The sequence below is a fragment of the Phascolarctos cinereus genome, unplaced genomic scaffold, assembly GCF_003287225.1.
Source record: "Phascolarctos cinereus isolate Bilbo 61053 unplaced genomic scaffold, phaCin_HiC Scaffold_726;HRSCAF=1367, whole genome shotgun sequence".
In the NCBI taxonomy this organism is placed as follows: Eukaryota; Metazoa; Chordata; class Mammalia; order Diprotodontia; family Phascolarctidae; genus Phascolarctos; species Phascolarctos cinereus.
This window is the reverse complement of record NW_027556098.1, coordinates 186213295-186239104: the sequence shown is the minus strand read 5'-3', so window position 1 is coordinate 186239104 and position 25810 is coordinate 186213295. Positions and strand designations below refer to the sequence as shown.

The following is a 25810-nucleotide window of genomic DNA, read 5'->3' as shown; positions in this document are numbered from 1 at the left end:
TCTAGTACAGGAATTCATAACTCTTTTTAGTACCTTTGGTAATCTGGTAAAGCCCAGGTACCCCTTTCCAGAATAAGGTTAATTAAATGCATAAAATATAATATATAGGTTTACAAAGGAAACAATTATATTGAAATAAAGTGATCAAATTATTTTTTTAAAAAAAGTTTATAATCCCCAGGTTAAGAACTGCTGCATTAATATAATAGAACCTTAGGTTGGGGTCCAAATCATACTTTTCTAGGGTTCTAGATAATACTTTTTCCTAGATAATTCCTTTGCAGAAAGGGACACAGAGGAGTTAGAGCCTGACTTTTAATCTAATGAATAAGTAGATTGCATACTCACAACTTGTTGTATTATTTTTATTTCTTGTCCTATCCCTTTCCTAAATTGTAAGCACCAAGAGGGCAGAACTGTCTGATCGAAACTCTGTATCTCAGTGCCTAGTGCTATACTTTACAAACTTAAACAGGTAACTAAGTCAATAAAATATTGTCATGTGCCAGAACCTAGAAACAGGTTTGCTATACAGACCTTCTTTTAATAATGGCATTTTTGCCATAAGAATAATAAATAATAATGGCATAAAACCAGTATTTTACATTGACATTTTACCCAGTTCACTAGTATCATGGAAGAAAAAATTCACTTCTTCACATACCTGACTATTGATTGTTTATTCATCTAAGTTGCAAATTATGATTGACATATATTTAGAAGAGTATACATGGGATTTTAGGAAAGTAAATATTTTTCCTCCTCCATAAAGTCCTAAGGGCAGCCTTGATGTTGTAATCAATATATTTCTAAAGCTCACTAAAAGCCAAAATAATCATTATTTTGACTTGCACCATTCTCTCTTAAACACTGAAAATATTTCTCATGAATAACTATAATCAAATGTATATACATGTCATCATCAACAAGCAGATTTCAAAATATAAGAATGTAATAACTCCACCCTCCACACATTTTGGAGGAAGTTTGATTATAACCAGCCGAAGGCCATGGCATGCACAACTACATACAAACAGAGGCAATTTTTCAATCAGAGAAACATAATTTAAGGATGCTTTAGAATTAATACATTAAAATGGGACCGAATTACTCTTTATGAAACCATCAAAGCCTGTGAAAAAACATAAGCAAAGCACCAATAATACAGGAAAAAGAGGATTCAAAAACCACCAGGTTAAATCCTATCGCTTTGTTCTACACCATCTTCTGTTAATCCAAGAAAAGGAGGGGATTTTCCCCTGTGAAAAATCCAGAGACCATCAGCAAAAACACTCAAGGTAATTTCCACTGCCAGCTACACACAGATGGTGGGAAACCTTCCTAAACCAGACAAAATTTTAATCACGCAGGACTTAGTAGCAGAGAAAACTTGTGATCTCAGATGGAGAATAAGTAACAAGTAAAAAGCTTCCTTTGAAAAGAGACCTTATGAAATCAAGAAAAGACAACTAAGCCAGAGGAGCTGCAAATAAAATCCTTGGCAAGTGGCTTGCTTTTACAAATTCTATGAGGAGATGACAAGTATATAAACTGTTGGAAAGCTGAAATTATATTACACGCTCATAATCACAGGATGATAGGTGTAAAGCTGAATGGGGCCTCAGAGGTCATCCAATCTAAGCCCTTCATTTTCTAGATGAGGAAAGAGAGGTTTAACGAGGTTAACTCGCTCAGCAGAGGTCACTGGGCACTAAGCAGCAGTGATGAAATTTAAATCCAGGTCCTCTTAATCCATTTCACTACATGATATGATCAAAAAAGTAAGGTCAATATTTATGCTGCAATTTATGCTGAAAATAAGATCACTTCTTCCTGAGCTTAATAAATGTTTACACAATGAAGTACAATACTGACTCCTCCTGAGCTCAGAATCATGTTGATACCTATCTTTAGCCTTTCTGTAACAGATATAATCTGGTCTTGGAACATCCCTGCAGAAGGTCATCTATGGGATACAAAGTGTATGAGTCCAGAGCAGAGTGCTTTGAAGGTGAAAGAGATGGGCCCAGTTGCAGATAAGCTGTGGTTATTCCCTGGGCCTCTGGAAACTAGATGTGTGTCTGGTGTGGCCCACAGCATTTTATTTGCATGTGAAGGTTATAGGGACAGACTGAATTTGATCAGGACTTCAGATCCTGAGTAAGCAGTGTGATCAGGCCACATCCAGCCTAGTGGGCCTGGATATGGTGTTCTGGATGAGCCCCCAGATGTTGTGGGCACTACTACTGCCACCTGACTGTGTACCAGGTACTACGTTAAGTGCTTTACAAATGCCATCTCATGTGGTCCTCATAGCAACCCAGGTGGTGTTATTATCCCTGTTTCATAGTTGAGAAAACTGAGGCAAACAGGGGTGAAGTGACTTGTCTAGCATTACATAACTTTTAAGTGTCTGAAGTCATATTTAGACCCAGGTCTTCCTGACTCCGGCTGTAGTACTCTATCCCCTGTACCACCCAGCTGCTTCTAGCTATCAGAGAGCTAGCCACCTCATTCCCCTTCCCCCTGGTCCCACCCGTTGGGTGTGATAATACCTTTTTTCAGTGGTCTAAGACTTTTATGGGGCAGTGAGGTGACATAGAAAGAGTGCTGGGCCTGAAATCAGGAAGACTCATCTTTCTGAGTTCAAATCTGGCCTCAGACACTTATTAGCTTTGTGACCTGAGCAGTTCACTTGATCTTGTCTGCCTTAGTTTCCTCATCTGTAAAATGAACTGCAGAAGGAAAAGGCAAACCACACCAGTATCTTTGTTAAGAAAAGCCCAACTGGGGTCAGGAAGAGTCAGACACAACTGAAATGACTGAACAACAATGGCTTTGTGCATGGATTAGTTACCAGCCCTAGCTTCATTTTACTTTAGAAAAACCACTCTTCTTCATTATGTTCTCTAACTAGTTAAATCTCTACTTACAGATAGAATAAATATTTCACCAAAGTGGCACAACCATAGCCAAACTTCTAAAAATCAATAAGGTCCAATAATAAATTTGGTTCAACTGTTTACTTAACCAAAATATTGAATCCCCCAAACCCCCTAAATATGCCACAGCCTGAGAAACTCACTTGTCCCCTTACTATAGAAAATCCAGGATATTTCTAGTCCAGGAATCATTTTACCTTCTCACCAGAATTGGGCTTACTACAGCCTTCAGTTCGGTACCACAGGTCCTGACTCTGATTTGGTTCTGACTTAGTGCCTCCTTCTTGCCATGGTTCCTGAGAGCTTTGCTGTTCACACCAGTCACTTAGGATCTGGACCTTCCCTTACACTTTCCTTTGTCCTTACAATCTGCCAAATATCGGTAAAAGATTCCAGACCATTCTAGCATCCATAAGAGTGAGGGAAAGTCATGTGATTTGAATAACACTAGGTCTTTCACTTTTAAATTCCCTATGCTCCACTCTGACTTTATCCCTATGGGAATGATCCCATAATCTCCCTAAGTGAGACGCTCTGCTGTTCCGGTCCAGGGCAGCCCTAATACGGTTCCAATGTGCTTGCGTCTTAGTTCAAACATATTAGATTATCTCTCCCTCCCTCTACAAAACTGCCTCTCCTTCCCAACCTGCCCTATTATTGTTAAAGAGACCATCATTATCCCAAGCACCAAGGAGAAACATTTTGCTGCAACTCGCTCCCATGTCCATCTAGTCAACAAGTCATACCAACTCTTCCTCCACAAGCTTTGTCCCATTGGCCCCTTCTCTTTCCACATCCACTACTTCTAGCCCAGGACTTCCCTCATATTGAGGGAACTCATATTGACATTAGATTGCCTATGTAACTTTCAAGCTGGACTCCCATATGTCTAGTCTTTCTCACACTTCAAGGAGCATGAAATATTATTTTCTCAAGAACCTATACTGTTTCCCTATAGCCTATTAGATATTATCTAAATACTTTAACTGAGCATTTAAAGCACTTTATCAACTGATGCCACTCAATGGCTCCTTACTCTTGAATTCAGCCCACCAGAAGGTCTAATTGTATTAATCGTTGCCTGTCCATTCATTGCTCATATATGGCTTTCTATCACTATCTATACTTTTGCACAAGCTGATCCCCATGCCTGGAACTCACTCCTTCCTCATCTGCCTCTTAGAATCCTGAGCTTTCTTCAAGACTCATCTCAAGCACCACCTCCTATGTGATAGTAAAACCCCCAATTACATTTTTTTTGAGGGGGAGGGTAGATTTGTGATTTCTTGCTATAGGGAACTTCTGGTAAGGTAAGTCTCTTTACCAACATCTGCTGGTACCTAGTCTGCAAATTATAGTCTTAGAAACTCACTGGGGGCACTGAAAAGTCACGCAACTTGTCTAGGGTCACATAGCCTAAATATGTCAGAGACAGGATTTTAACCTAGGTCTTCCTTACTCTGAAACCAACTTTCTATCTACTATTCCATGTGGCCTCTCTGATATTTATGTGTATGTGTATATGTGTGCACTATGTGTGCATATCAGACAGAATATTAATCTACTTTCAATCAATAAAGTATAATTACTTAGCCCAAAACTTATGAATTTTTTTAAAAGGTGGAGATAAAGAGTATATGGAAGCTTTTATAGGGAGACAGAGAAACTGAACCCATTCTAGAAAATTGTTGGTGTTTGGGATGGTACAAACAAAGTGACTAGCTATGAATTAATGTTCACTGGTGATCATTCACCAGCAATAATCCCATCCTCCTGGTGATGAAATTCTATGATGGGTTGCTTGACATACATAGGGATACATACACACACACATACATACATACACATATATGTGTATATGTTACACATACACATATATAGGTATATGTTACACACACACATATATATTTATGTATGTGTATGTATATATACACACACATACATATATTTGTGGGGGGAGGTTATGTTGCCTTCTCAAATAAATGTAAGCACCTTGAAGGCAAGGAGTATTTCAATTCTGTTGTTGTCTCCCCAGCAACCAGTATAGTGTCTGATGTTAGCAGAAGTTTAATAAATGCTTATTGATTTTTGTGCATTTCTTTGCTCATCCTGTTCTTTCATCTAAAATGTCCTCATATCTCCTTCTCTGCCAAATGCTGTCCTTTACTTCCTTACACAAAACCTTTTCCAAGAACCCTACCAGTCTAGCCAACTGACCTTCACTCCATTCTTTTTCCCTCTCTGTCCTTCTGATTCATTTTATGTGACAGATACTTGCTTTTGTTTCCAAACAAAACAAACAAGTCAAGTCAATGAGTATTTATGAAGCCCTTAGATTGTACTGGGCACTCTGCTAAGCTTTGGGAATACAAAGACAAGCAAAAAGAAAGACAGTCCCTGACCACAAGGTACTGATATTTGAATGAGGGAACATAACATAAATGAAAGCTGAAAAAGTAGGGAGCGGATGCAGGTACTGGGCCTAAGGGCACAGTAGGAAAAAGTATGGTGAGTCAGCAGTGCAGCTTGGAGAGGAATGAAGGCATGGTTAGCCTGGCCTCCTCCTTAAAATGGAGGTTTTAGGAGGAAGCATTCCATTAGAGGGAGAGGTCACAGGATCAAGGGGTTAACAGAACTATGCTAAGCACTGGAGAAACAAAGATAGAAATTACCTAGGCCCCACTCTTAGAGTGCTTATAAGGGAGTGAGGGAAAGAACAAATATAAAAATAATTAGAATATGAAGGAGAATGAGATTAAATGCGAAAGAGAGGGAAGGCCACAGAGATTACATGATCACTTTACAGTATGTCTCATCTCCCCAACTACTCAGCAACAAAATTGAGTCTTCTATTTTATTCCCTGGGTTAATTCCTATGACACAGGGTAACAAAGAGCATTCAATAAATACTTCTTGTAAGTAAGTAAGGAGATTTTCTATCCCAGGTATCATCCATGAATATAGATAAGAAGGTGAAAATGGAAAGTCAGGAAAACTAAAAGTGAGGACATTTCAATGGCTAGCTACAGAATTTGGGTTTTGAAGAAGATTTAGAGAGATGTGGAGAGAGAAAAGGGAGTTGTTAAAAAATCCTTTGGTATTTTATTGATAACAGTGGGGCAGCACTGGGATGTAGGCTAAAACTACAATCACCTGTGTAGTGGTAAAGCCCTAATTACCAACACCAGGATTTCTATACTTGAGAACTCATGGGAAGAATGTGGATAAATAAGAAGGCAAACTTCCCAAAGGGGAGAGAAGTTTGTAGCTACCTCTGGGCTCTAGGCAAACTCTCTTGGTCTTAGGGATAGTGCATGGACCTGAAGTTTCATGGGAATAGAAAACTCTCAGGTTAAGAAATGCCCTCTTCTGATGCACGTCAGTACCTTCTGTGCACCTCATAGCCTTAGAGAATTGTTCAAGAGAGATCAAGTGACTTGCCCAGTATCGCACAAACACTATATGGCAGCGGCTGAACTTGAATCCAGTTCTTGGTTTCAAGGCCTCTCTATCCATCACACACACCTTAGACAACATCAAGACTGGGATCATAATTGGAGTCAGAGCTGGAAGGAGTCTAAGAAGTCACCTATTCTAGGAGTTCATGACCATTTCCTATGTGTCATGGCCCCTTTGGCACTATAGGGAAGCCCATGAGTCCCTCCTCAAAAATCATATTTTTAAATGCATAAAATTAAATACATAAGAGCACAAAAGAAACCAATTATATTGAAATAGTTATTAAAATATATATTTTTTAAAAACCAAATTCAGGGTTAGGAACCTCTGCTCTGATTCAATGCCCTCATTTTACAAATGAAAAAGTGAAATGACCTGCCTGAGACCACCCAGCTCATAAGCATGAGTGAGGCTTCACAATCAGACCTCAGATTCAGTACTTCTACAATATGAAATGGTTCAACCCCTTCTCATACGTTCCCCCTACATCCTTTCCAAACCTGACCTTAAATGCTTTAATTTTGTCTTTCATCAGTGGGTTACAATTTTCTTCAATATAAAACAAAGCTTATCTCTTTCCTTCCAAAGCTCAATACAGTCACTTAGCAAGGCTCAGGGGAAAAAAAAAAGCTGAATGCAGATACATAACCATCCCTTCTCTCTCCCCCCACACTCTAGGCCTCTAATTCCTATTTATCATATCCATGCAGATTTGAACCCCAGGCAAAAGGGAATACTCACAGGGTTAGAATGCAGCACGGTGAAGAACTCTGGGCTTATGAGAAATTTCACAGGCGGAGACTGTAACAGTAATGTCAGCCTGGACCTGGAGGTAGAGTGGGGCAGCACATTCTCCCGTCGAAAATCTATTAGGAACAAATAAAACCTTTCAAGAGAACCCTCTTCAGCAGTTGGACTAGTTCTGCCCCCTTTGATCTGAAGCATGAAGTAAAAAGCAAAGAATATATGGCATTTCATTAAGTACACTTGGACTTAAACAGAAACTTTTATGCCATCAAAAAGGCTAGCCTTTGATCTAAATTAATATGCTAAATCCTAAGTGTACTTGATAATATTAGAATAGAACAGTTTCATCTTTTGCAACTAGTAAGTTTTTTAAATGAGTAAATTTTTGTTTCCCAACCATCCAGATGAAAGACAAAGATAAGCATGTCATTTGGGATTATGTGGCCTATTTCCTAAACTTTACTTTTTATAATCCCAACAGAAAGTTCATCTACTATAGCTTTACCATTTTGTTGTTGTTGTTCTTATGACCCATGTCATACACTAAAAAGGAGAATTTATTTGCCCAATAAATAAATTATACTCTCTCGGGAATCATTATGCCCAGATGATTCCTCACCTTGCCAAGATTCAACATTGCAATTGACTCTAACCTGCATTGGACTGATGGAAGTCTGTGTCCTCTCCAGCTCCATCAATGGCATTAGTGTGTTCTTCAGGCCTTTCATTAGTCATTGTTCTGCGGATACTTTGATACCTGCCATCAAAACCCTAGAGTTACATAATGCAGACCATAAAAAAACAAAGATCCAGTCGAGTTATTTCACAAAAGCAAGGAGATATATACACTGTCTACACAACCATCTACTCTTTTTTTTTTCTCTTTGACATCAGATCCCTAATTAAATTAGGTTTATTTGTCCATTACTTCTTAGAAAATTTCTTGGTACATTAACTAAATCTGAGAAAGCTTGGTATCATTTAAGGAAAACTAAATTATTAAATGTTTAATGTGAAACTTCAGCTCTCTTTTTTGCTCCAGTTTTTTGAAAATTTTGCAATCAAAAAGAAAAACCAAAAAGAAAAAAAAATCACCCCCCCAAAAAAAAACCTCTGCATAAAACTGCATTGTGAATGAATGCCCCATGGATTAGAAAATAATTACTTGAATTTAGAAAGGGTAAGCATGTTTTTATCAGACTTCAAAACTTTTTATTTGTTAAAATCATTGTTTTTACTGTTTCCCTCCATTTTCCAAATGAACGTTAGCTACTTACCTCCCTTCATAAATATCTACTACACACACACACACACACACACACACACACACACACACACACACCAGAATGAGGTCCATCAAATTAAAAGAGTTATGGCAGTGGCTTAATATTGACATCCGAGGACAATGAGACAACCACCTCCCCAGTTACCACCACCCAAAGAGTGACACCATGGTGGTCATTCTCACCTACGGTTTAGCTGCTCCATTTGTTGTATGGAATTGGATCTCTGAAGTATCTGTGGGGCGGGGGGAGCAGTGGGCCTCTGCCAGGTTGTTGTTCTGTTTACATGATCCACATAGAATATTCTTCCATGGCTGTCGATCCGAGCCTCCCAATCTAAAGAGCAGCAATGTAACAAGAATTTTTAGGTGGTAAGACTATAATTGTGTTTACTGAGTTCAGCACTGTTTCCTAAGACTTACATACTGTAATTTTGTGTTTATAATCATACACCTCTTTGTATAACTTCCCCTTTGAGATTCCAGAACCTTTTTTTGGTGACAGCTTATTAAGTATATCCTAGTCAGGACACAAACTTTTTGAAGTGTCTCCAAATTTACATGTCTTTCCTTAGAATAAAAGACTTGAAAATTCAATAGTATGTAGATATATATCCTACATATAGTTTTCATTATTATTCATTTATTTTTGACATTCTATTCTTTTTAAATTTTGAGTTCCAAATTCTCTCCTTCCCTCCCACTCCCTCCCACCCCTTCATTCACTGAGAAGGCAAGCAATATGATACCAATTATACTCCATATATAGTTTATAATAATGTCTACATTTAAATAGCACAATCAGTATGTGCACATATATATTATAGTACATAAATTGAGTATTGGTTTCCTTTATTTGTATTTACAATTATTTTATTCAAAGAGTCTGTAAATCTATAAATTTTCTAGCCCTGAGGAAAGACCAATAGCTAGCCATTCTAGGTAGGACCAACTTCTCTACATATGTTGAGTAGTTCATCATAGAATTTCATCACCAAGAGGACTGTGATCTCTGCAGCCCAATGATCATCCAGTGCGTATTCATTCATAATCTAGTCACTGCTCCATTCCAAACAGCAGTAATTTTCTAGAATGAGGCAATTTCTGTATCTACCTATAAAGTTTCCATATATTCTCCCTCTCTGTCTTTAAAAAATGATAAAAATTTGGCTAAGCAATTATGCTTTCTTTAAGACTCAAAGTAAATTAATATTCTGTCAGATATCCCCCTGCTCTGAAAATTTATCTGAAAAATTTGCTTACTAAAATATACACACAAAATAAAGCCAATGTATGATATATTTATAACTTCCTGAGATTTGCTTCTCCCCGCCCCTAAATTTCTGGGGCCATTTTTTATCAAACCAAAACACAGAATGACACTGACACACATACTCACTCTCTCTCTCTCTCTCTCTCTCTCTCTCTCTCTCTCTCTCTCTCTCTCTCTCTCTCTCTCCCCCCAGAAAAGGACCCCTCAAGACTGACTGCAGCCTATGTACTGGCCAAAGCTAAGGGGGAAGGCCTTCTCCTAAAGAGAGTATTAATAGAAAACTAACATATCCTTACACACCAGGCTTTGAATCAAACAATTGGAAGTATTCTCACTCTACTTTAACCATTGTATCTTTCAGATTTCACCATTTTAATCATGTGTATATGGTCAGACTAAGAGTCTATGAGGTCACTCTCAAAATAAAATTAATGGGAAATAATAATTATTAACACAGACTAGGATGTGCATTATTAGGGATCAGATACCTAACACAGAACCTCTTACTAAATATCAAGTAATGCTTAGAAATGTTTGCAATTTCCCTTTAGATTTGTTACTATTACTAATGTTGATAATACTATCCTCTATGTATATATGATCCTTTACCATTTACATGCACTTTCATATACACTTTCTCATTTGGTCCTTTTAACACATAACTCTATGAGAATTTATTGCTCCCATATTCCAATGATTCTTAGAGAGATTGTGACTTACCTAATATTACACAGATGATAAGTAGACAAATCTACAACATACTACCTCATCTTATTGGCTGTCATTTTACATTTTAAGATGGTGGTAATAAAAATATTTGCAGAGATGTTTTCCTTTTTTTGGTTCAAACACTTATGCCTAGAGAGACAGCCTAGGGGAAGCAGTCTTCCCAATGAAGATTCCTCATAGATAAAACCTTACCATAATAATTGCCAATCAGGGTTTTCTAAAATTAGGACGGCAGATGACGGGTACTTTGAAGATGTAATGCTCAGAAGACTATGAATTATCTGAGAGAGTAGTGTTCAAATTACTAAGTGGATGTATATATTAAGGCAGGTAAAGTTGGTGTTACTTGGGATATGGACGAAGACTGGGAGAATTATGCTGCTATATAGCCTGAATAGCTCAGAGCTACTCTAATTTTGACAAAATTTAGAGTTCCTTGCCCATCTTCTACTAAAATTATCTTGATAAGCACTGAATAGAAAAAATGCCTGAAACCTTGGTAATCAGGAAATTCATTTTCTAATAACCAGCTCTCTCATAGACATATGATGTTAAAATTAAACAAGAAGGTTTGAAATTCAGATCCTTACATTTATTTCTTCATTCTGCCATATTTTGGGATTGGATATTTAGCCTTTTGGAAAAAATGTGCTTAATAATATTTTCAAAGTTAGCCAGGATACATTCGTCTTTTTGGACTTAGGAATGCCACAATGACCATTTTATTAACACTGCTTAATTTAGCTCTTTTGAATTATTAACAACTGACATTCACAAGGCACATTACACTTAGGAAGTGCTTTCACATGCTTTTAATCTCATTGAATCTAACAATCAGCACAGGGCTTCATCTCCTTGTAATGAAAGAATTTGGGGACTCTCTATTCCAGCTGAAGAGAAGATGTGAATTAGCTAGAGGAATAGGTAGTTTTATTGTTCAGAGGAGTAAAATCAAATAAGTTTGAGAAATGAAATTCCCCATTTGGGAAAGAATTTGGAGGGAACATGACACAGGATAGGTTAATTATTGTTGGATGGCAAGAACATTATCAGTTCAGGTTCCATAGATGATTCCTAACTGGATTTGAACTTAGGGGAAAATTTGGCAAAGAGACAGTTTGATTGGGAATTTGGAGTGGAATGTCATTATATATGGTTTTGTTTGAACATAATTACTGGTAAGCTTACAATGTTTCCTGGTCAAATTTCTCTGAAATACCATGGAATGTTAGAATGGAAAGGGACTTTAGAACTAATTTAGTCTAATCCCTGCATTCTACAGGTGATGAAACTGAGTCTTGGAGAGACTTGAGTCGTTTGGCCAGGGTTACATAGGAAATTGATGACAGGGCCAAAACTCAAATGCAGGTATGACTCTGGGCAGGTCACTTTACATCTCTGGGCATCAATTTCCTCATCTGTAAAATGAGGTAGTTGGATTAATGAATGATCTCTAAGAGTTCTCCTACCTCACGTATGTATGATTTTAAGTTTTCCTTGACTCTCAGACCAGTGTTCATTACACAAGCCACTCCAAATAGCTCTCTGAGGCTTCTGACCATGAACCATCAGCACAACCAACTCTGCTGAATCAATGCAGTGTCCCTGTTGAATATTCCTGTAGAATATTTTTCTTCTACTATGGCTAAGTAAACCACCATTCATCAACTGAGATACCTAGGCGGCACAATGGATAGAGTGTTGGGCCTGGAGTCAGGATGATGAGCTCAAATCCCTCCTGAGACATATACTAGCTGGGCCACCCTAGTTACGTCACTTAATTATTGTCTGCTTCCATTTCCTCACCTGTAAAATGGAGGTAATAACAGCACCTACCTCCCGTGTTTGTTGTGACGATCAAATGAGATAATGTTTATAAGTTCTTAGCATAGTACTTGGTACATAGTAGGCGCTTAACAAATGCTATTTCCTTCCTTCTTGTCACATGACCTATGGACATTTTATTTTGTTCCACTACTGAACTAAACTACCACGGCATCAGTGTGAGTCAGGCACCAGCCCATTCCAGGTCATCACCTAAATTTTTTGTTCCTTTGGGTCTTATAGAGGGGATCTGCAATGCCAATGGTTCTTTAGTCATTATTATAGTAGGTTTGTACTCTGCTAATTACAGAGAGGGATTCCCTAAAGGGTTAATACTAGACTCATTCTGAAGATAGATTTGGGAATGAGACTTACACTAGGAAATTTCTTATTTTTACAGAATGAGAAAGGGGAACTGGGAAGTATCAATGAGTAAAACAGGGATTAGGGTCTGCATTTGTGGTTTCACTGACACAGAAAACTGCCCCATGAGGAAATGCCCTCATCAATGTAGGTCAGTCCGTACTTTTTCTGCAACTTAAAGTCTCACAGTTGCCTAGAACACCAGGAACTTAAGAGACTTGCCTGAGGTTACAAAGTCAATATTTGTTAGAAGCAGGAAATCAGTAAAACAATGTTTTTAAACTCTTCCTTAATGGAGGGAGGAAGTAGGTCAATATGCTCAAGCTTATCCTGGTGGCAGCTACGGCATGGCAAAGTGGAACAGGCCCAGACTTGAGGCAGAAGACTACAGTTCTAGACTTAACTCTGTCATGAACTTGCTATTTAAATTTGGGCAAATCACTTCACTTTTTCTAAGCCTCAGTAATAGAAGTCTTTCCAGTTCTTAACATATAATTCTATGATTCCAGGGTCAAAATAATCACAATAATTTAAGGAATGATTTCCCACTCTGCCCTCCCCCCAAATCACGATATGGAGAGATTCAGTACCATCTGATTTTTAACAACTGAAATTAGACTTGTGGAATTTGGCCCCAAAGAAGAAATATGAGAAAACACCTCCCCCCTATTGCTTTGCAGGGGTCATAGCCCACAGGTAACTAAATGCATATTCTTCAGATGTAATTCACATCCATTCCCTAACACATCAATTCTTTCAAGAGGGCACCAGATTTGAAAGTTATCTGAATCCTACCAACTCAGATAAGAATGAATATTTATGTTGCAAGTAACAGAAGTCATCTACAGAAATACAGCAGTACATATGGCCAACCCAAGAAAAGCAAAACTGTTTAAAATAAGTTCAGGACAGATCCATTCAAAGCCAAAACAAATTCCAGAAGGAAATGAGCTTGCCCATTTTTTTCTACCCTTGTCTTTGTGATACCCTAAAACTAAATATTTGTCTCTATAATAACATTTTAGTGGCTTCGCTGGACCTGCACTGTCTCTAGCCACCAGCCTTCAGAATGAGAAGGGAATTCTTATTCTCACTACATTCACACTAGAGAATCACCCTCCAGCAATTTCACTGTGAAGTACTAGATGGTGTTATAGCATGTAAGCCAGAAGCTTCCTCATTTTCTAGGAACCATAAGGATTTCTTTCAAGCAGCAGTTTGAAGTAAATAAATGTTTGTTGAATTGAAGTGGCCCATAGGCTCATAGGCACCATTATAGCTCTTCAAGGTCAGAAGTAGGACAAGATTTTTGAGAACAAAATGGTAGGTCATCTTCTCAGCTTGCTATGGGTCAAAGTTTAGTATCTCATAGCCTGATATGAGGGAGTGGAGAGCAGAACTGAAAAAGCTGCTTTAAGTAACAAGAAGCCAAGCAACTACAAAGACAAACCATGAAATGGAAACTCACAGTAGCATGTTCAATTAGAAAACGAACTCTTGAAAGCATGAGTTAAAAAATCTTTCAGTAACTGTTGTGATCTCTCCAGGGTCTTGCCCAACTATATGCTAGCATGTAAACTTTAGACAAAAGGACAAGGAAATGATTTTCATGTAAGTTAAAAGAAAAAAAAAGCAAGGTGTGGGTAAGTTAGTGATCATGGTGATCAGGGCCTTCCCACAGAAGTTCTGAGATATCAGGAAGCAAAGATTGTCACAGGAGGTAGTGAAGGAAGGAAAGAAGGAAATAAGCATTTATTAAGGGCCTACTATATGTCATGCACTATGCCAAGTGCTTGGCAAATCCATTTGTAAAGCTCCTTTGATCCTCACAGCAACCCTGGGAGGTAGATGTTATTATTACCCTCATTTAAAGTTGAGAAAACGGAGGCAAGAAGAGGTTGTGACTTGCCTGAGACCACACAGTTAGCAAGTGTCTGAGAAAGGATTTGAACTCACATCTTCCTAATATGAACAGTCTTGCTGTGTATGTTTGATTCAGTATTGGGATTCAAATGGAACTACTTGACCATGCCTTAAACTCAAATCACTCTGGCTCTCATTGATTGGCCAACAACAGGCCCCAATCCAAGCCTCACTTGGTCATTGTTTGGGTTTTGATGGCTCAGAGTGAGTGTAAATGGCAATTGTTTCTGTTCTGGCCAGAAACCTTGGGTCTTGCCCTCCCAGTTTGACTTTTTTTTTTTTTCCTTAAAGTAGGCAGACTAGGCTATCTTTTGCTCCATTTCTTACCTAGCCCTAAATCACTGAAAGGGTATTGCTTCAGACAAACTGAGACCTGGGAAAGACCTTAGGTTTTTCAAAAGACCAAGGTCTCCCACTGTATCTGGGGTCATCTCCAGTTGTCCCGATCTATATCTTGCCACTAGACTCAGATGACCATGGAGGAGAGAGTGAGGCTGATAACTTTACACAGCTCTGCTTCACTTAAATCCAAGTCACTTGCAAGTCAAGACATCACTCTACTGATGTCATTGGACCTCTTCCAGAATAAAGCACAAATAACATATTAAACATACTTTCAGTTGTAATGGAATCTGGGGGCACGGACTTCAAGGGCCATGCTATGGAACCTTGAATGCCTTAATAAATGCTTGTTAAGTTGAAGTTTGCCTACAATCAGAGAAGCTCACAAGACTATAAAATTTTTTTTTGTAAAAAAAATAGTATAAGTTAACACTCTGCTTCTAGATAACCTTTTAAAAGCTTATCTTCATTTGTCTTCATCCATCAACCCTGGTACTTCACCTTTGAATTTCAGATCAGGTAATACTAATAAACTGACATGCAGTGTTGGTGAACAAACACAATCGCTGACATCAGTTTGAGCCTCTCAGGATCGCCTTAAGGTGGTACACGGAGAAGTAAAGCATCATGGGACTCAGAATGGTTGGGCTGGACTTTGAAGAAATAGTTAGTCATGCTAGTGGGACTGGCCAGTTAGGAAAAGGCAGAGAATTCACTGGGGGACAGAACAGAGAGTTAGCAAGGATAGGCATGTGGTGAAAGCAAACAGAAAAGAACTTTGCGGGGGCACTGGAAACCATGTGGGTAAAAAGAGGAGAGAGTTTAGTGGAAATAGACATACTCAAACTACAATATGCAACATGCTTAAAACTGAGATAAAGCATTGATTTAAACATTGCACCTCCTACGTGGTTGTATTCCTGGTACTTAGCACAGTAGTGGCACACAGTAAGTGCTTAATACTTTTTTTTTTAACTGACTATTCACAAAAGTCTTTGAGGGTTTTCTCTAACACATTACCTCACAAAATGAAAAACCACCAACAAGTCTGTAGAGAATTTACTAGCATAAAAAATTTGTTGTTGTTCAGTCATTTTTCAGTCATGTCTACCTCTTTTTGACACCATTTGGGGTTTTTCAGCTTATTTTACAGATGAGGAAACTGAGGCAAACAGGGTTAAGTGACTTGCCCAGGGTCACATAGCTAGTAAGTGTCTGAGGCCAGAATTGAATTCAAGAAAAAGGGTCTTCCTGACCGGCACTTTATTTATTATGCCACCAGCATTAAAAATGGGTACATTTATAAAAAGTCATTCAAAAAAGTATTTTGAATTATGAAATATGAAATATCTGGGCATGTGGAACCTTAAGGCAACTACCTATATCATGCCCCTATGCTAGATCTGCCTAGACCTGAAATGCACAAAATTTCAAAAATTCACACGCTGCTTAGGCTTTAACAACATGGATTTTTAAAAATTCTTATAATTAGCCAAAATTGTTCCCCTCTGTGGTCTAATAAGCTACTTTCTTCTTCTTTTTTAACTTCATTTAAAGCTAATAAAGGTAATTGGTACTTTGTTAGAAAAGAATCCCTTCAAATAAGTCAGGTAATAGAATCTTTTCCTTTGCAGTATGTTTCAGAGGAAAGAACATGAGATCTGCAGTCAGCTGACTCACCTTAGAATCCCCATTTTAACACTACCAATATGATCTAGGGCAAATAATTTTTATCTCTTTAGGCCAAAATTTCCTCATTTCTGAAATGAAGAGGTCGGACTAGATGATTTCTAAGGTTTTCTGCCCCTTTCCCCCCATCTCTTTACAGTTTGGCAGGCTTTAGAAACCACAATAAAAATTATAAATGTGGCTAAGAGGATATCAGTTACCTACATACTTAATAACAATTAGAAGAATAGCTAATATTTACATAGTGCTTTAAAGTTTACAAAACACTTTACAAATATCTGATCTGACCCTCACAACAACCCTGGGAGGTGGGTGACATTATTATGCCCATTTTATAGATAAGGAAGCTGAGGCAGACAGAAGCTAAGTGACTTACCCACTTATTTAGGGTCACAGAACTAGTAACTAAGGTGGAATTTGAATTCAGGTCTTCCTAACTCCAGGTCTAGCACTCCATCCACTGTACCCTATCCTTATTGTGTCTAGGTTATGGTAACTTATTACTTACTTATTAATCTTGCTTATAAATCCACATACACAAAACAAAACAAGAAATAGCTAAAAGGCTGTTTCCTGGTATTCTAATTCATCTTGCCCTGAAATTGCATCCATAAATCACTCAGGAATATATTCTTTCTCAATGTAAACAATAAGGAAATAATTTTTCTTTTTGCCACTAATAACAATAGTTTAAGATATTAAACTAGTCTTTTGTGGAGAGGAGAGGACAGGAGACGAGAGAAGAGAAGAAAAAGGAGAAAAGAGGAGGGGAAAGAAGGAAGGGGAAGGGAGATAAGAGAAAAGCTATTTAAAAAGAATACAAAACACTTCAAAGCTGATTATCAAGGAAATTTCCATTACTCTGAATAATAAATAACCTAAAGTAATGATAACATACAAGCTTTGTTCACTACTTCAAATGCAAGCATAGTCAATTTTTTCATGCCTTGATAGAGTTCATATGGCACTATTCATCTTTGTCTAGACAGTACACACATAGCATCCATCCAAGTGTCTGTTTAAATATGTGTCACATGGTGTGGTGCTAGCCTGTTACCCTCTCTCTCTTTTTTTACATTTTAATCTATTTTTTTCTTTTTGTTTTCAAATAGCAGAGTTTTGAGATCATCACCCTCCTTCCAAAAACACATGTAAAGCAGGGTAAGTAGAGAGGTTGAATCATCAGAAGAAAAAGCAGTGAGGATAAAGAGAAGCGATGTTTACTGAACTAGAACTTTGCTCGTGGTACTTTTAAAATTCCTTCCTAAATGTTTGGTGATAATGTTTTGTCCTTACATAATTTGATTTGCCAAAGGAGCCCCAGGAGTTTTAATAGTGTATTTAATTATGCCTGGATAATGGTTAGCCATGGGCCTCATTCACCCATTCACTGGTGAATGCAGTTTGTGTTACCACTTCCCACATCCACGCATCTCAATCATCTTTCCTTTACGCTATAAGTATTTGTATTCCTCTCCATAAAGAAAACAACAATAACGACAAAAAGTCACATTTCAAAGCTCTAGTTTCGGTGGCTACTTATTAAAGTTCATTACTGTGGCCCAGAATGGGTCAGAGATTAAAAGCTGGAATGAGTCTACACCTCCCTGGGAAAAATGACACAACATTATTTGGAGGCTAACAAACTTCATTTGGGCATTAAACATCCAAGAAAAAGAATAGATTTCCATTCTCTTCCAAATGTCCAGACTGCCTGCATCTGCTCAGCTCAGCATCACTACATTATTATTCACTTGGAACTCAATTTGCAAGAAAAGTTTCGCTTCTCGACTTTAGCAAGTAGCAGTACAAGGAAGGAGTCCTAACCTCTATCTCAAGAGTAAATACCCTGATTCTTTCTCCTTAGGGTCCCCTGCATCAGTGTCTTAGATCACATGTACAGGTCTACCCTGTTATCCTTGCAGCTGCTTCTACCTTGAACCCTTTGATTAAAAGGTGAGCCCTTTAGTTAACAGGTCCTCACTTGGTGGCAGAGCCTCGTCCACCCTCTGGTATCGGCTAACATCCTGACGTACTGAAGGTAGCGATCGCAATGGCTGGTGGCCGTTGGCTTGAGAACCTAGGATTAAAGGTAAAAAGTTATCTGGGTATTATCTTTTCCTTTCAGTGCTGAAATACCCTGTAAAATGTATCTGAATTTTTTTTCCTCCCTCTAGCTTTATCTCCTAGGTAAAGACTTGGGTAACAGAACTGCATGCTTATAAAGTACAAGTGACCCTACACAGACATGCACATGCTCCACCTCCCGTCACCCCAAGACAGGCCTCTATCCCAACACTTTGAGAAGCTTTAAAATCACAATTCCTAACATAGAGTGAATAGAAACGGAAGAAGGAATGAGGTGAATAATTTAGATAGGAATCAAATAAACTTCAATATAAGCTACCTTTTCCTAGGAAAAAAGCCTAGGTGGAGTAGACCTTTGCTATTTTAGACACCTGATGAAAGTTTTCCTTTGATTTTGTTAATCTATCAAAAATAAAACATTTAGAAATGTCCTATTTTACTTTGTGCTACTATATAGTCAGTCTCCTGTATAGCATGTTCACTTTGGGAAAGCCAAAATTTTATTTGCAAACTGAGGTCTTAAATTGCCTTTTGGCCAACAAACTAGCATTATTTATTCTTCAAGTGTAATCATGCTCAGCAATCTGGCTGACATTTCTCATGCTGCAGGTGGCAAGAAACAGAGAAATGTTTTATGCAAAGCACATGCTTAGGCTTTCATTTCCAAGGCCATATTTTTACAAAGATATAACTTCATGGTTCTTGTAAGGCTCTGAGGACTAATTACACTGCTATTGTAACCAGGCTGTTTGTTTCAGATTAAACTCTCCTCCTCCCCCCACCCCCATAATACACTTTCTTCTTCCTAATTAAAGCGATTGCATATCACAGATCCTGGCTGAGGTCTGTTACATATGACTTGAGAATTTCCTTTGGCAGACTGAGAAATTCCTAATCACGTTAGGGAAATTTCACTGCACACGGCCACTGTATATTACAAAGCCTCATTCTGGAACAGATAATCTACCCTGGATTCTTAAGGGCTACACTAGTGGCCCATGAGCTCCTTCCAGTTCTACCAAGTTGAAAGGGCTTTTGAATGTGAATCTAACAAGAGACTGTATACCTGCCAGTTCAGTTCAGAGAGGTTTATCATTGAGTCGGTCATGGGATGATAAATTGTGTCCAAGACAACTTATGGGGATTATTTATTAAGGTGTGTGGGAGAGGAGAGGGGAAGCGATGATGGCAAATCTTTTTCACCCAAACATCATAAATATGAAGTATTGTATTGAAATAAATACTCTGCTGCCTTAGTACTATATTATATGTCTGATGGACAGCCATTAATTACCCTTTTAACCATTAGCAATAATAGGCAAGCTACTTGCAAAAATTAAACTTAAGAGGAAAGGATTGTCTATGAATGGACGTATTTCAGTGAAAACTTTACTAATTACTCAGCAGTTTCACTAACACCATTTGAAAATCATTTGCCCCTGGTTTTACCCATTCTTGTTACCTCCAGTAGCTCCTTCAGCCTGAGCAGTGGCGCCTTCACAAGCTTCTTGGGCATCTCCGGGGTCTTCTTCATGTGACTCGTTCTCCGCAGCAGCCTGAAGACTACTCCTCCTCTGCCAGATTTCCCCCATCTCCTCTCCATCAGGCATGGCAGTCATTTCTGCTGCCTGCCCTTCCTCCTGACCACTGGGTACCCTTACCACAGGCAAAGACCCAGGGGTGCATACAGAATCCTGTGACCCTGCAGCAGGGCCACTGTTGGCAGGTGATGAAGCACAGGCTCCCTCTTCTTCTTCCTGAGATGAAAAGGCTGGAGTTTCAGGAAACCGGGCACTCTCCAGAGAAGAGCACCGGGTATCCACAGAAGAGAGTTGTGTGGTAACACTCTCATTGCAGGAACTATCAGCCCCTTCCACATCGCTCTCTCCCTCGGGCCTGGTGCTCGCCTCACTGACGCTCTCAGTCCGCGCAGGGTCGCTAGGCTCTGTTTCAGATGATACCTGGGAAGGTTCAGAGCCTTGGTCAATAGACTCAGTTTCGCTGATGGCCCTTCTGCTTTCTCCCAGCATATCTGAATTTCCGGGGTGCATCACTGGTAGGCTGGTCACCCTCTTGAGAGTCACATAATTCACCACTGCGTTGCTCTGCACTTGGCTGAGGTTCCTGGCCATTTTCTCCTTCTTCTACAGCTGCATCTGAAACCGAGGAACTGTCAGGAACCTCTGGAAGTTCCTCCTCCTGCTTATCCTCCAGTGAAACAGCTTCAACTGCTGGGGCTTCCTCCCCCTCAGCAGTGTTGGTGTCTGGCTTTGCCTGACTCATTGAGTGGCCTTTGTCAGTTCTTGAAGCACTACTAAACATTACTAACCCCCCCTTCCTCTTCCAAGGAAGAAGGATAACCTAGATCTTGCTGAAACTCATGATCCTCTTCATCAGAGTCAATGTGAAGCATGGCATTGAGTCTGGTATCAGTGGGGAAACTACTCCTTAGTTTGGGAGAAGCTCCAAGGGACCTCTCAGCACAGGCTGATGTCCCAGGCCTGGAATGACCATTGTGTTCAATGGCATCTAGATAATCATTCAGTGAATCCTGCCGTCCTCTGGGAGGGGAGGTCCTGGAAGAACTAGAGGTTAGTTCCTCCGGGTCTATTTCCATAGTAGAGCTAGTCCTAAAGGAATGCTTTGGAGTGCCATCTGGAGCACTTTCCTCAGATACTGGACCATTAGAACAGACTGGAGGGGAGTCATGATGTCCCCCTGGCATGTCCTCATCATCAGAGGGACTCCCCAGGTCTCCGTTCACAGAATTCACTCCAAGGATGGTGCCAACTGCTTCTGGTGAAGCATCTAAATAGAAACACAACATTTGGCAAGTAAATATATGCAATTAGTTTGCCTTAATCACAGGGCATGTTAGCAGAACTCAAGTAACCTTTATTGCATTCAATTTAATTAAAGAAACAATGGAGGAGGAAAGGTTTATGTATATGCCCACAAATTCTGTTCCCACTGATGTTCATTAAACTCTTAGGACCAGCTTGTTTTCCCCTTAATTGGCACAAACGAACAAACAAACAAAAATCCACTCTAGATCAGTAGTAAAAGACTTAATGACATCTTGGGTTATATGGCTTTTGTACTTAACTGAATACAACGGGTAAGACTTCCTAGTCGGCCCTTTAGTACAAAAGGAAGACGAGAGAAGAAAAAAGCAGCCCCTTGGGAGTCTATGAAAAGTGGACGCAACGTACATCATGATGGCATTAAAAAAATGAGGCTGACTGTGAGGGAGGACACAGCACATTGTAGGGGACTCCTAAATTAAATCTTACCCGATAGAAGAAGATTGAATAGTCATAAAAATTTAATTTTTATTACCGTGTACGTTAGCCATATATGTTGATGGGAACATTTGACCAACCCACTGGGGACTCTTCTCATCATTAATGAGTTGTAAAGGTTTTCCTACATACTAAACTCACTTATTACATGTCAAGCCAGGTTGATATGACAGCTGATATTTGATATTTGGAATATCCTTGAAAAAACTACATCCTGATTTCAGAAGACAGGCATGACCCAGACGCTTCTGTGAAATGGATTTTAACATTTGCCTTGGTAAATTAATTTCTTCTGACAGCTCCCTTTCTTTGATGGAACTGCACAAATACAAAAGGATACTTTAAAGAAACTCAAGTTTCTTTAATTCCTCTAGTAGCATCTACTCACACAGATACCTCACCTTCATGAATAGAAGATGTAATCTCAACTTTGAACTGGAGATACCCACTCACATGGTCAGCTGGGAGCCTCCTGCCAAGGTTGTAGCTGAGCATTTGATCACTGCAAAACAAACAAACAAACAAACAAACAAACAAAAGAAACAAATGGTGTTTTCCAGGATCTTTTATCCTCCTCCTACAAGTCACATCTCAAATTCTATAAGATTTAAACCAAGTTCCCCCGTGATTTTTCAAGTCATGTGTTCATAAATTAAAGACTCAAAGACTGGTATATATGACAACAGTACTATCAGGTTGTTTTTTTTTTTAATTGTTATCACTGGGTTTCAAACTGAAAAGCTAAAAGAAATCATGCTGTGGATAAGAGAAATTGTTAATAAAAATAGAAAATAGAACACAGCATGAATATGGTATTTCCTTAGAAAGATAATAGATTATTTCTCTATTGCTAGGAAGTATTGGTAGGGTCTTTTGAAAGTCATTAGCTGCAAAACTGCGAAGGGTTTAGCTTTTTGGTATATTATAGAATGAGAATGGGCCTACCTAATATCACTTTAACACTCCGTATATTCAATAAGGAAAAAGCTAAAAATGATTATATCTCATGCTGCACAGTCTGGGTGGCAGAGTGGAAAGATCATTGGACTAAGAACCAGAAAATTTGTCAATAAATTCTGGAACCATAGGAAAAATCCCTTACTTAACCAATAAATCCACCAATCAACCTACCAATCGAGCACTTTTACTATGTGCCAAGTACTGTGCTAGGCATTAGGGATAGAACTACATAGCATAAAAAAATCCCTACTCTCAAGGGGCTGAAATTCTAATGGGGAAGACAAGAAGTACAGATGCGCTGTGTCCCAAAAGTCTTAATGCAGTTTTAAGCTTTAATAGCTTTTTTTTTCTCTTCCATTTTAAAGCTTAAAACTGCACAAAGATTTTTGGGAAATCCTGTATAAGTATACACTGATAAATATAATTTGAATAAATACACAACAGTTAACTACAAAGTATTTTAGGAGGAAAGGCATTCATAGTTTTGATTTATCATCTGTAAAAGAAGTCGGATGGACTCAATATTATTGTCCACTTCTGTGATTCTTAAACACTCAAGTCCAAGAGATTCATGCCAGGTCTTTGCTACAATTAGATAACTTTTATTTTAGACTCAGATAGCTGATTCTCAAGTAAAGAAAATGGTCAATAAACTCTCATCCTAACAAATCATAATCATTTCTGTTCTCATACTGCCCTCTAATGGATAGTGCTAAAGAGGAAAAAAGTGAACAAGTACAGTTATATAGCATTTGGGCTACATTAAAGAACTTACCTAAAACTAACTAATTAATGGCATTTTAAACTGTTCCTTAAAGTCTTTTCCCCTACATAGAACTTTAGTTAATAATAATGATAATGGACATTTATCTAACATATTGATTACAGGGTGCAGAGTTGGAAAGGGAGGCAGGAATGTGGGGAGTGCTACAGTAGAGAATTCTGTGAAGTTAGTGTCTGGGTCAAGATGGTAAAGAATCTTCCTACCTCTGACTTCTAATTTGACCTCCTTATTACTCATGGCAGGCCTAGCTACCAAATGCATAATCATCATCATCATCATCATCATCATCATCATCATCATCATCATGATAACAATAGCATTTATATAACACTTTAAGGTTTGCAAATTGCTTTACAAATATTAGCTCATTTGATCCTCACAACAACCCTGGGAGGTGAGTACTTATATTTCTCCCATTTTACAGATGAAGAAATTGAGGCAGATAAAGGTTGTGATTTTCCTAGGGTCACACAGCCAGTAACTATCTGAGGCCACATCTGAACCCAGCTTTTCTTGACTCCAGAACCACCACTGTCACATGAAGTCATAGACTCATGCCATCTTAGAACTAGAGAAGAAGCTCTGGTAACAGGGAGCCTCAAAATGATTAGATTTTTCATTAAGTAAAGAAAAACCTCTATAGAGAGAACCTGCTGGGTTCATAGACTCATGATTTATAGTTTTAATTTCTTTCTGTATACACTCCTTTCCATCAGCCTCCACCCAAACTTGTCCACTGCCTGAAATGGTTGAGGCACATTCATTTTTGCTAAAAGGAAGATTATCTGGTTTCAAAGAGAGGTATTATAAAACATACTGGCACTTAATTGAGTCTCTCTTTTGATGTAATCGGAAGAATTCAATGCAATGAAATGGGGAAAGCTTCAGGGAAAAATTAGGTGGCAGCCTGAATCACTTTGTTTAGCGAAACAAAATAAATTTCTCCATTTGGGAAATATGTGAATTTGAGAGGTTATCCTGGACATTAAAATTTCATTACTTTAAAAATTTATGACATCTGTCTTAGTTAGAGGTTTCAACACTCAAGAGATCAAATGAAGTTATAGAGTATGAGGGTTGAGGATGTCAGTGAACTGGGAAAGTGAGTTGTTTGAGAGGACATCAATGTTTATACTGAAGTCCCATTATATTGTAGGATCATTAATTTAGACTTATGAGGGAACCAAAGAACCCATCTAGACCAATCTCCTCATTTTACAGCTGAGAAAACTAAGGTCCAGGAAGGTTGGACCTTGTTTGAACTATTGCAATAGTTCCTTTCTTTATCTCCTTTTCTCTTTTTTCTGCTTCCTCAAATTCATCCTGTAAGCTTTCAGCCAGACTGATGTCTACTTTAATTATCAATTTCCTTCAAAAGCCTTCAGTGGCTCCCCATTGACTGCAAAATACAATCCAAATGCAATGACTGATGTTAAAGGTACAATCTGGCCTTAGACCACACCTCTAAACATAGAGTTGAGAGTTAGCATACCTATAGCTTTATCAAACCCAAGAAGACTGTGAAGGGAGATAACTCATAGCCCAGGCAATGGAGTGATTAACCAAGGATAATGTGTAGTAGAAATAGGGGATCATTCAGAACACTGAGAAGACTTGGATGAACCTTTCTCAACTTGCTGCCATGGATATGGGAAAAAGCTACTACTGAGCCTCATACTTTGTATTCCAATTGTATCCTTGTCCATCCTCTCCAGTCTGGGTACTCCCTCTTCTTAGGTCCCTAGCTCACTGAATCGGGAGGAGGAGTTGGCATATTCTTTGCTCCTGATGGCCACTTCCAGAACCATCACTCAGTAACCTCTCCTCTTTTGAGGTTCATTCCATATGTCTATACTAACTTTCTAGAATTTGGTGTAGTCATCAATCAGTCTCCCAGTCATTCTCCCTTATTTCTCAAAGAATTAAATTTCTGGCTCTTGTGTCTTCTCCAAACCAAGCCCTGACCTCATACAACACAGTATAGTGGAAACAGCATTGGTTCTGGAGACAGAGATTCAAACCTTACTACATGTGTGGGCAAGTCACAACTTTCCCTGGACTTGTTTCCTAAGCTGTAAAATATGGAAATTGGTCTAAATGGCT

The 25810-nt window shown here is 38.6% G+C and overlaps 1 protein-coding gene across 1 annotated transcript in view; it reads right to left on the bottom strand.

Annotated features, from left to right (window-relative positions):
• Nucleotides 1–25810, bottom strand: part of HECW2 (HECT, C2 and WW domain containing E3 ubiquitin protein ligase 2) — a 422966-nt gene that overhangs the window by 113107 nt on the left and 284049 nt on the right. The window contains 8 exon segments of the mRNA XM_020993535.2: nucleotides 7143–7267; nucleotides 7802–7905; nucleotides 8617–8767; nucleotides 18558–18653; nucleotides 20124–20707; nucleotides 20709–20995; nucleotides 20997–21469; nucleotides 22365–22465. Coding sequence (XP_020849194.1) covers nucleotides 7143–7267; nucleotides 7802–7905; nucleotides 8617–8767; nucleotides 18558–18653; nucleotides 20124–20707; nucleotides 20709–20995; nucleotides 20997–21469; nucleotides 22365–22465 — 1921 coding nt within the window.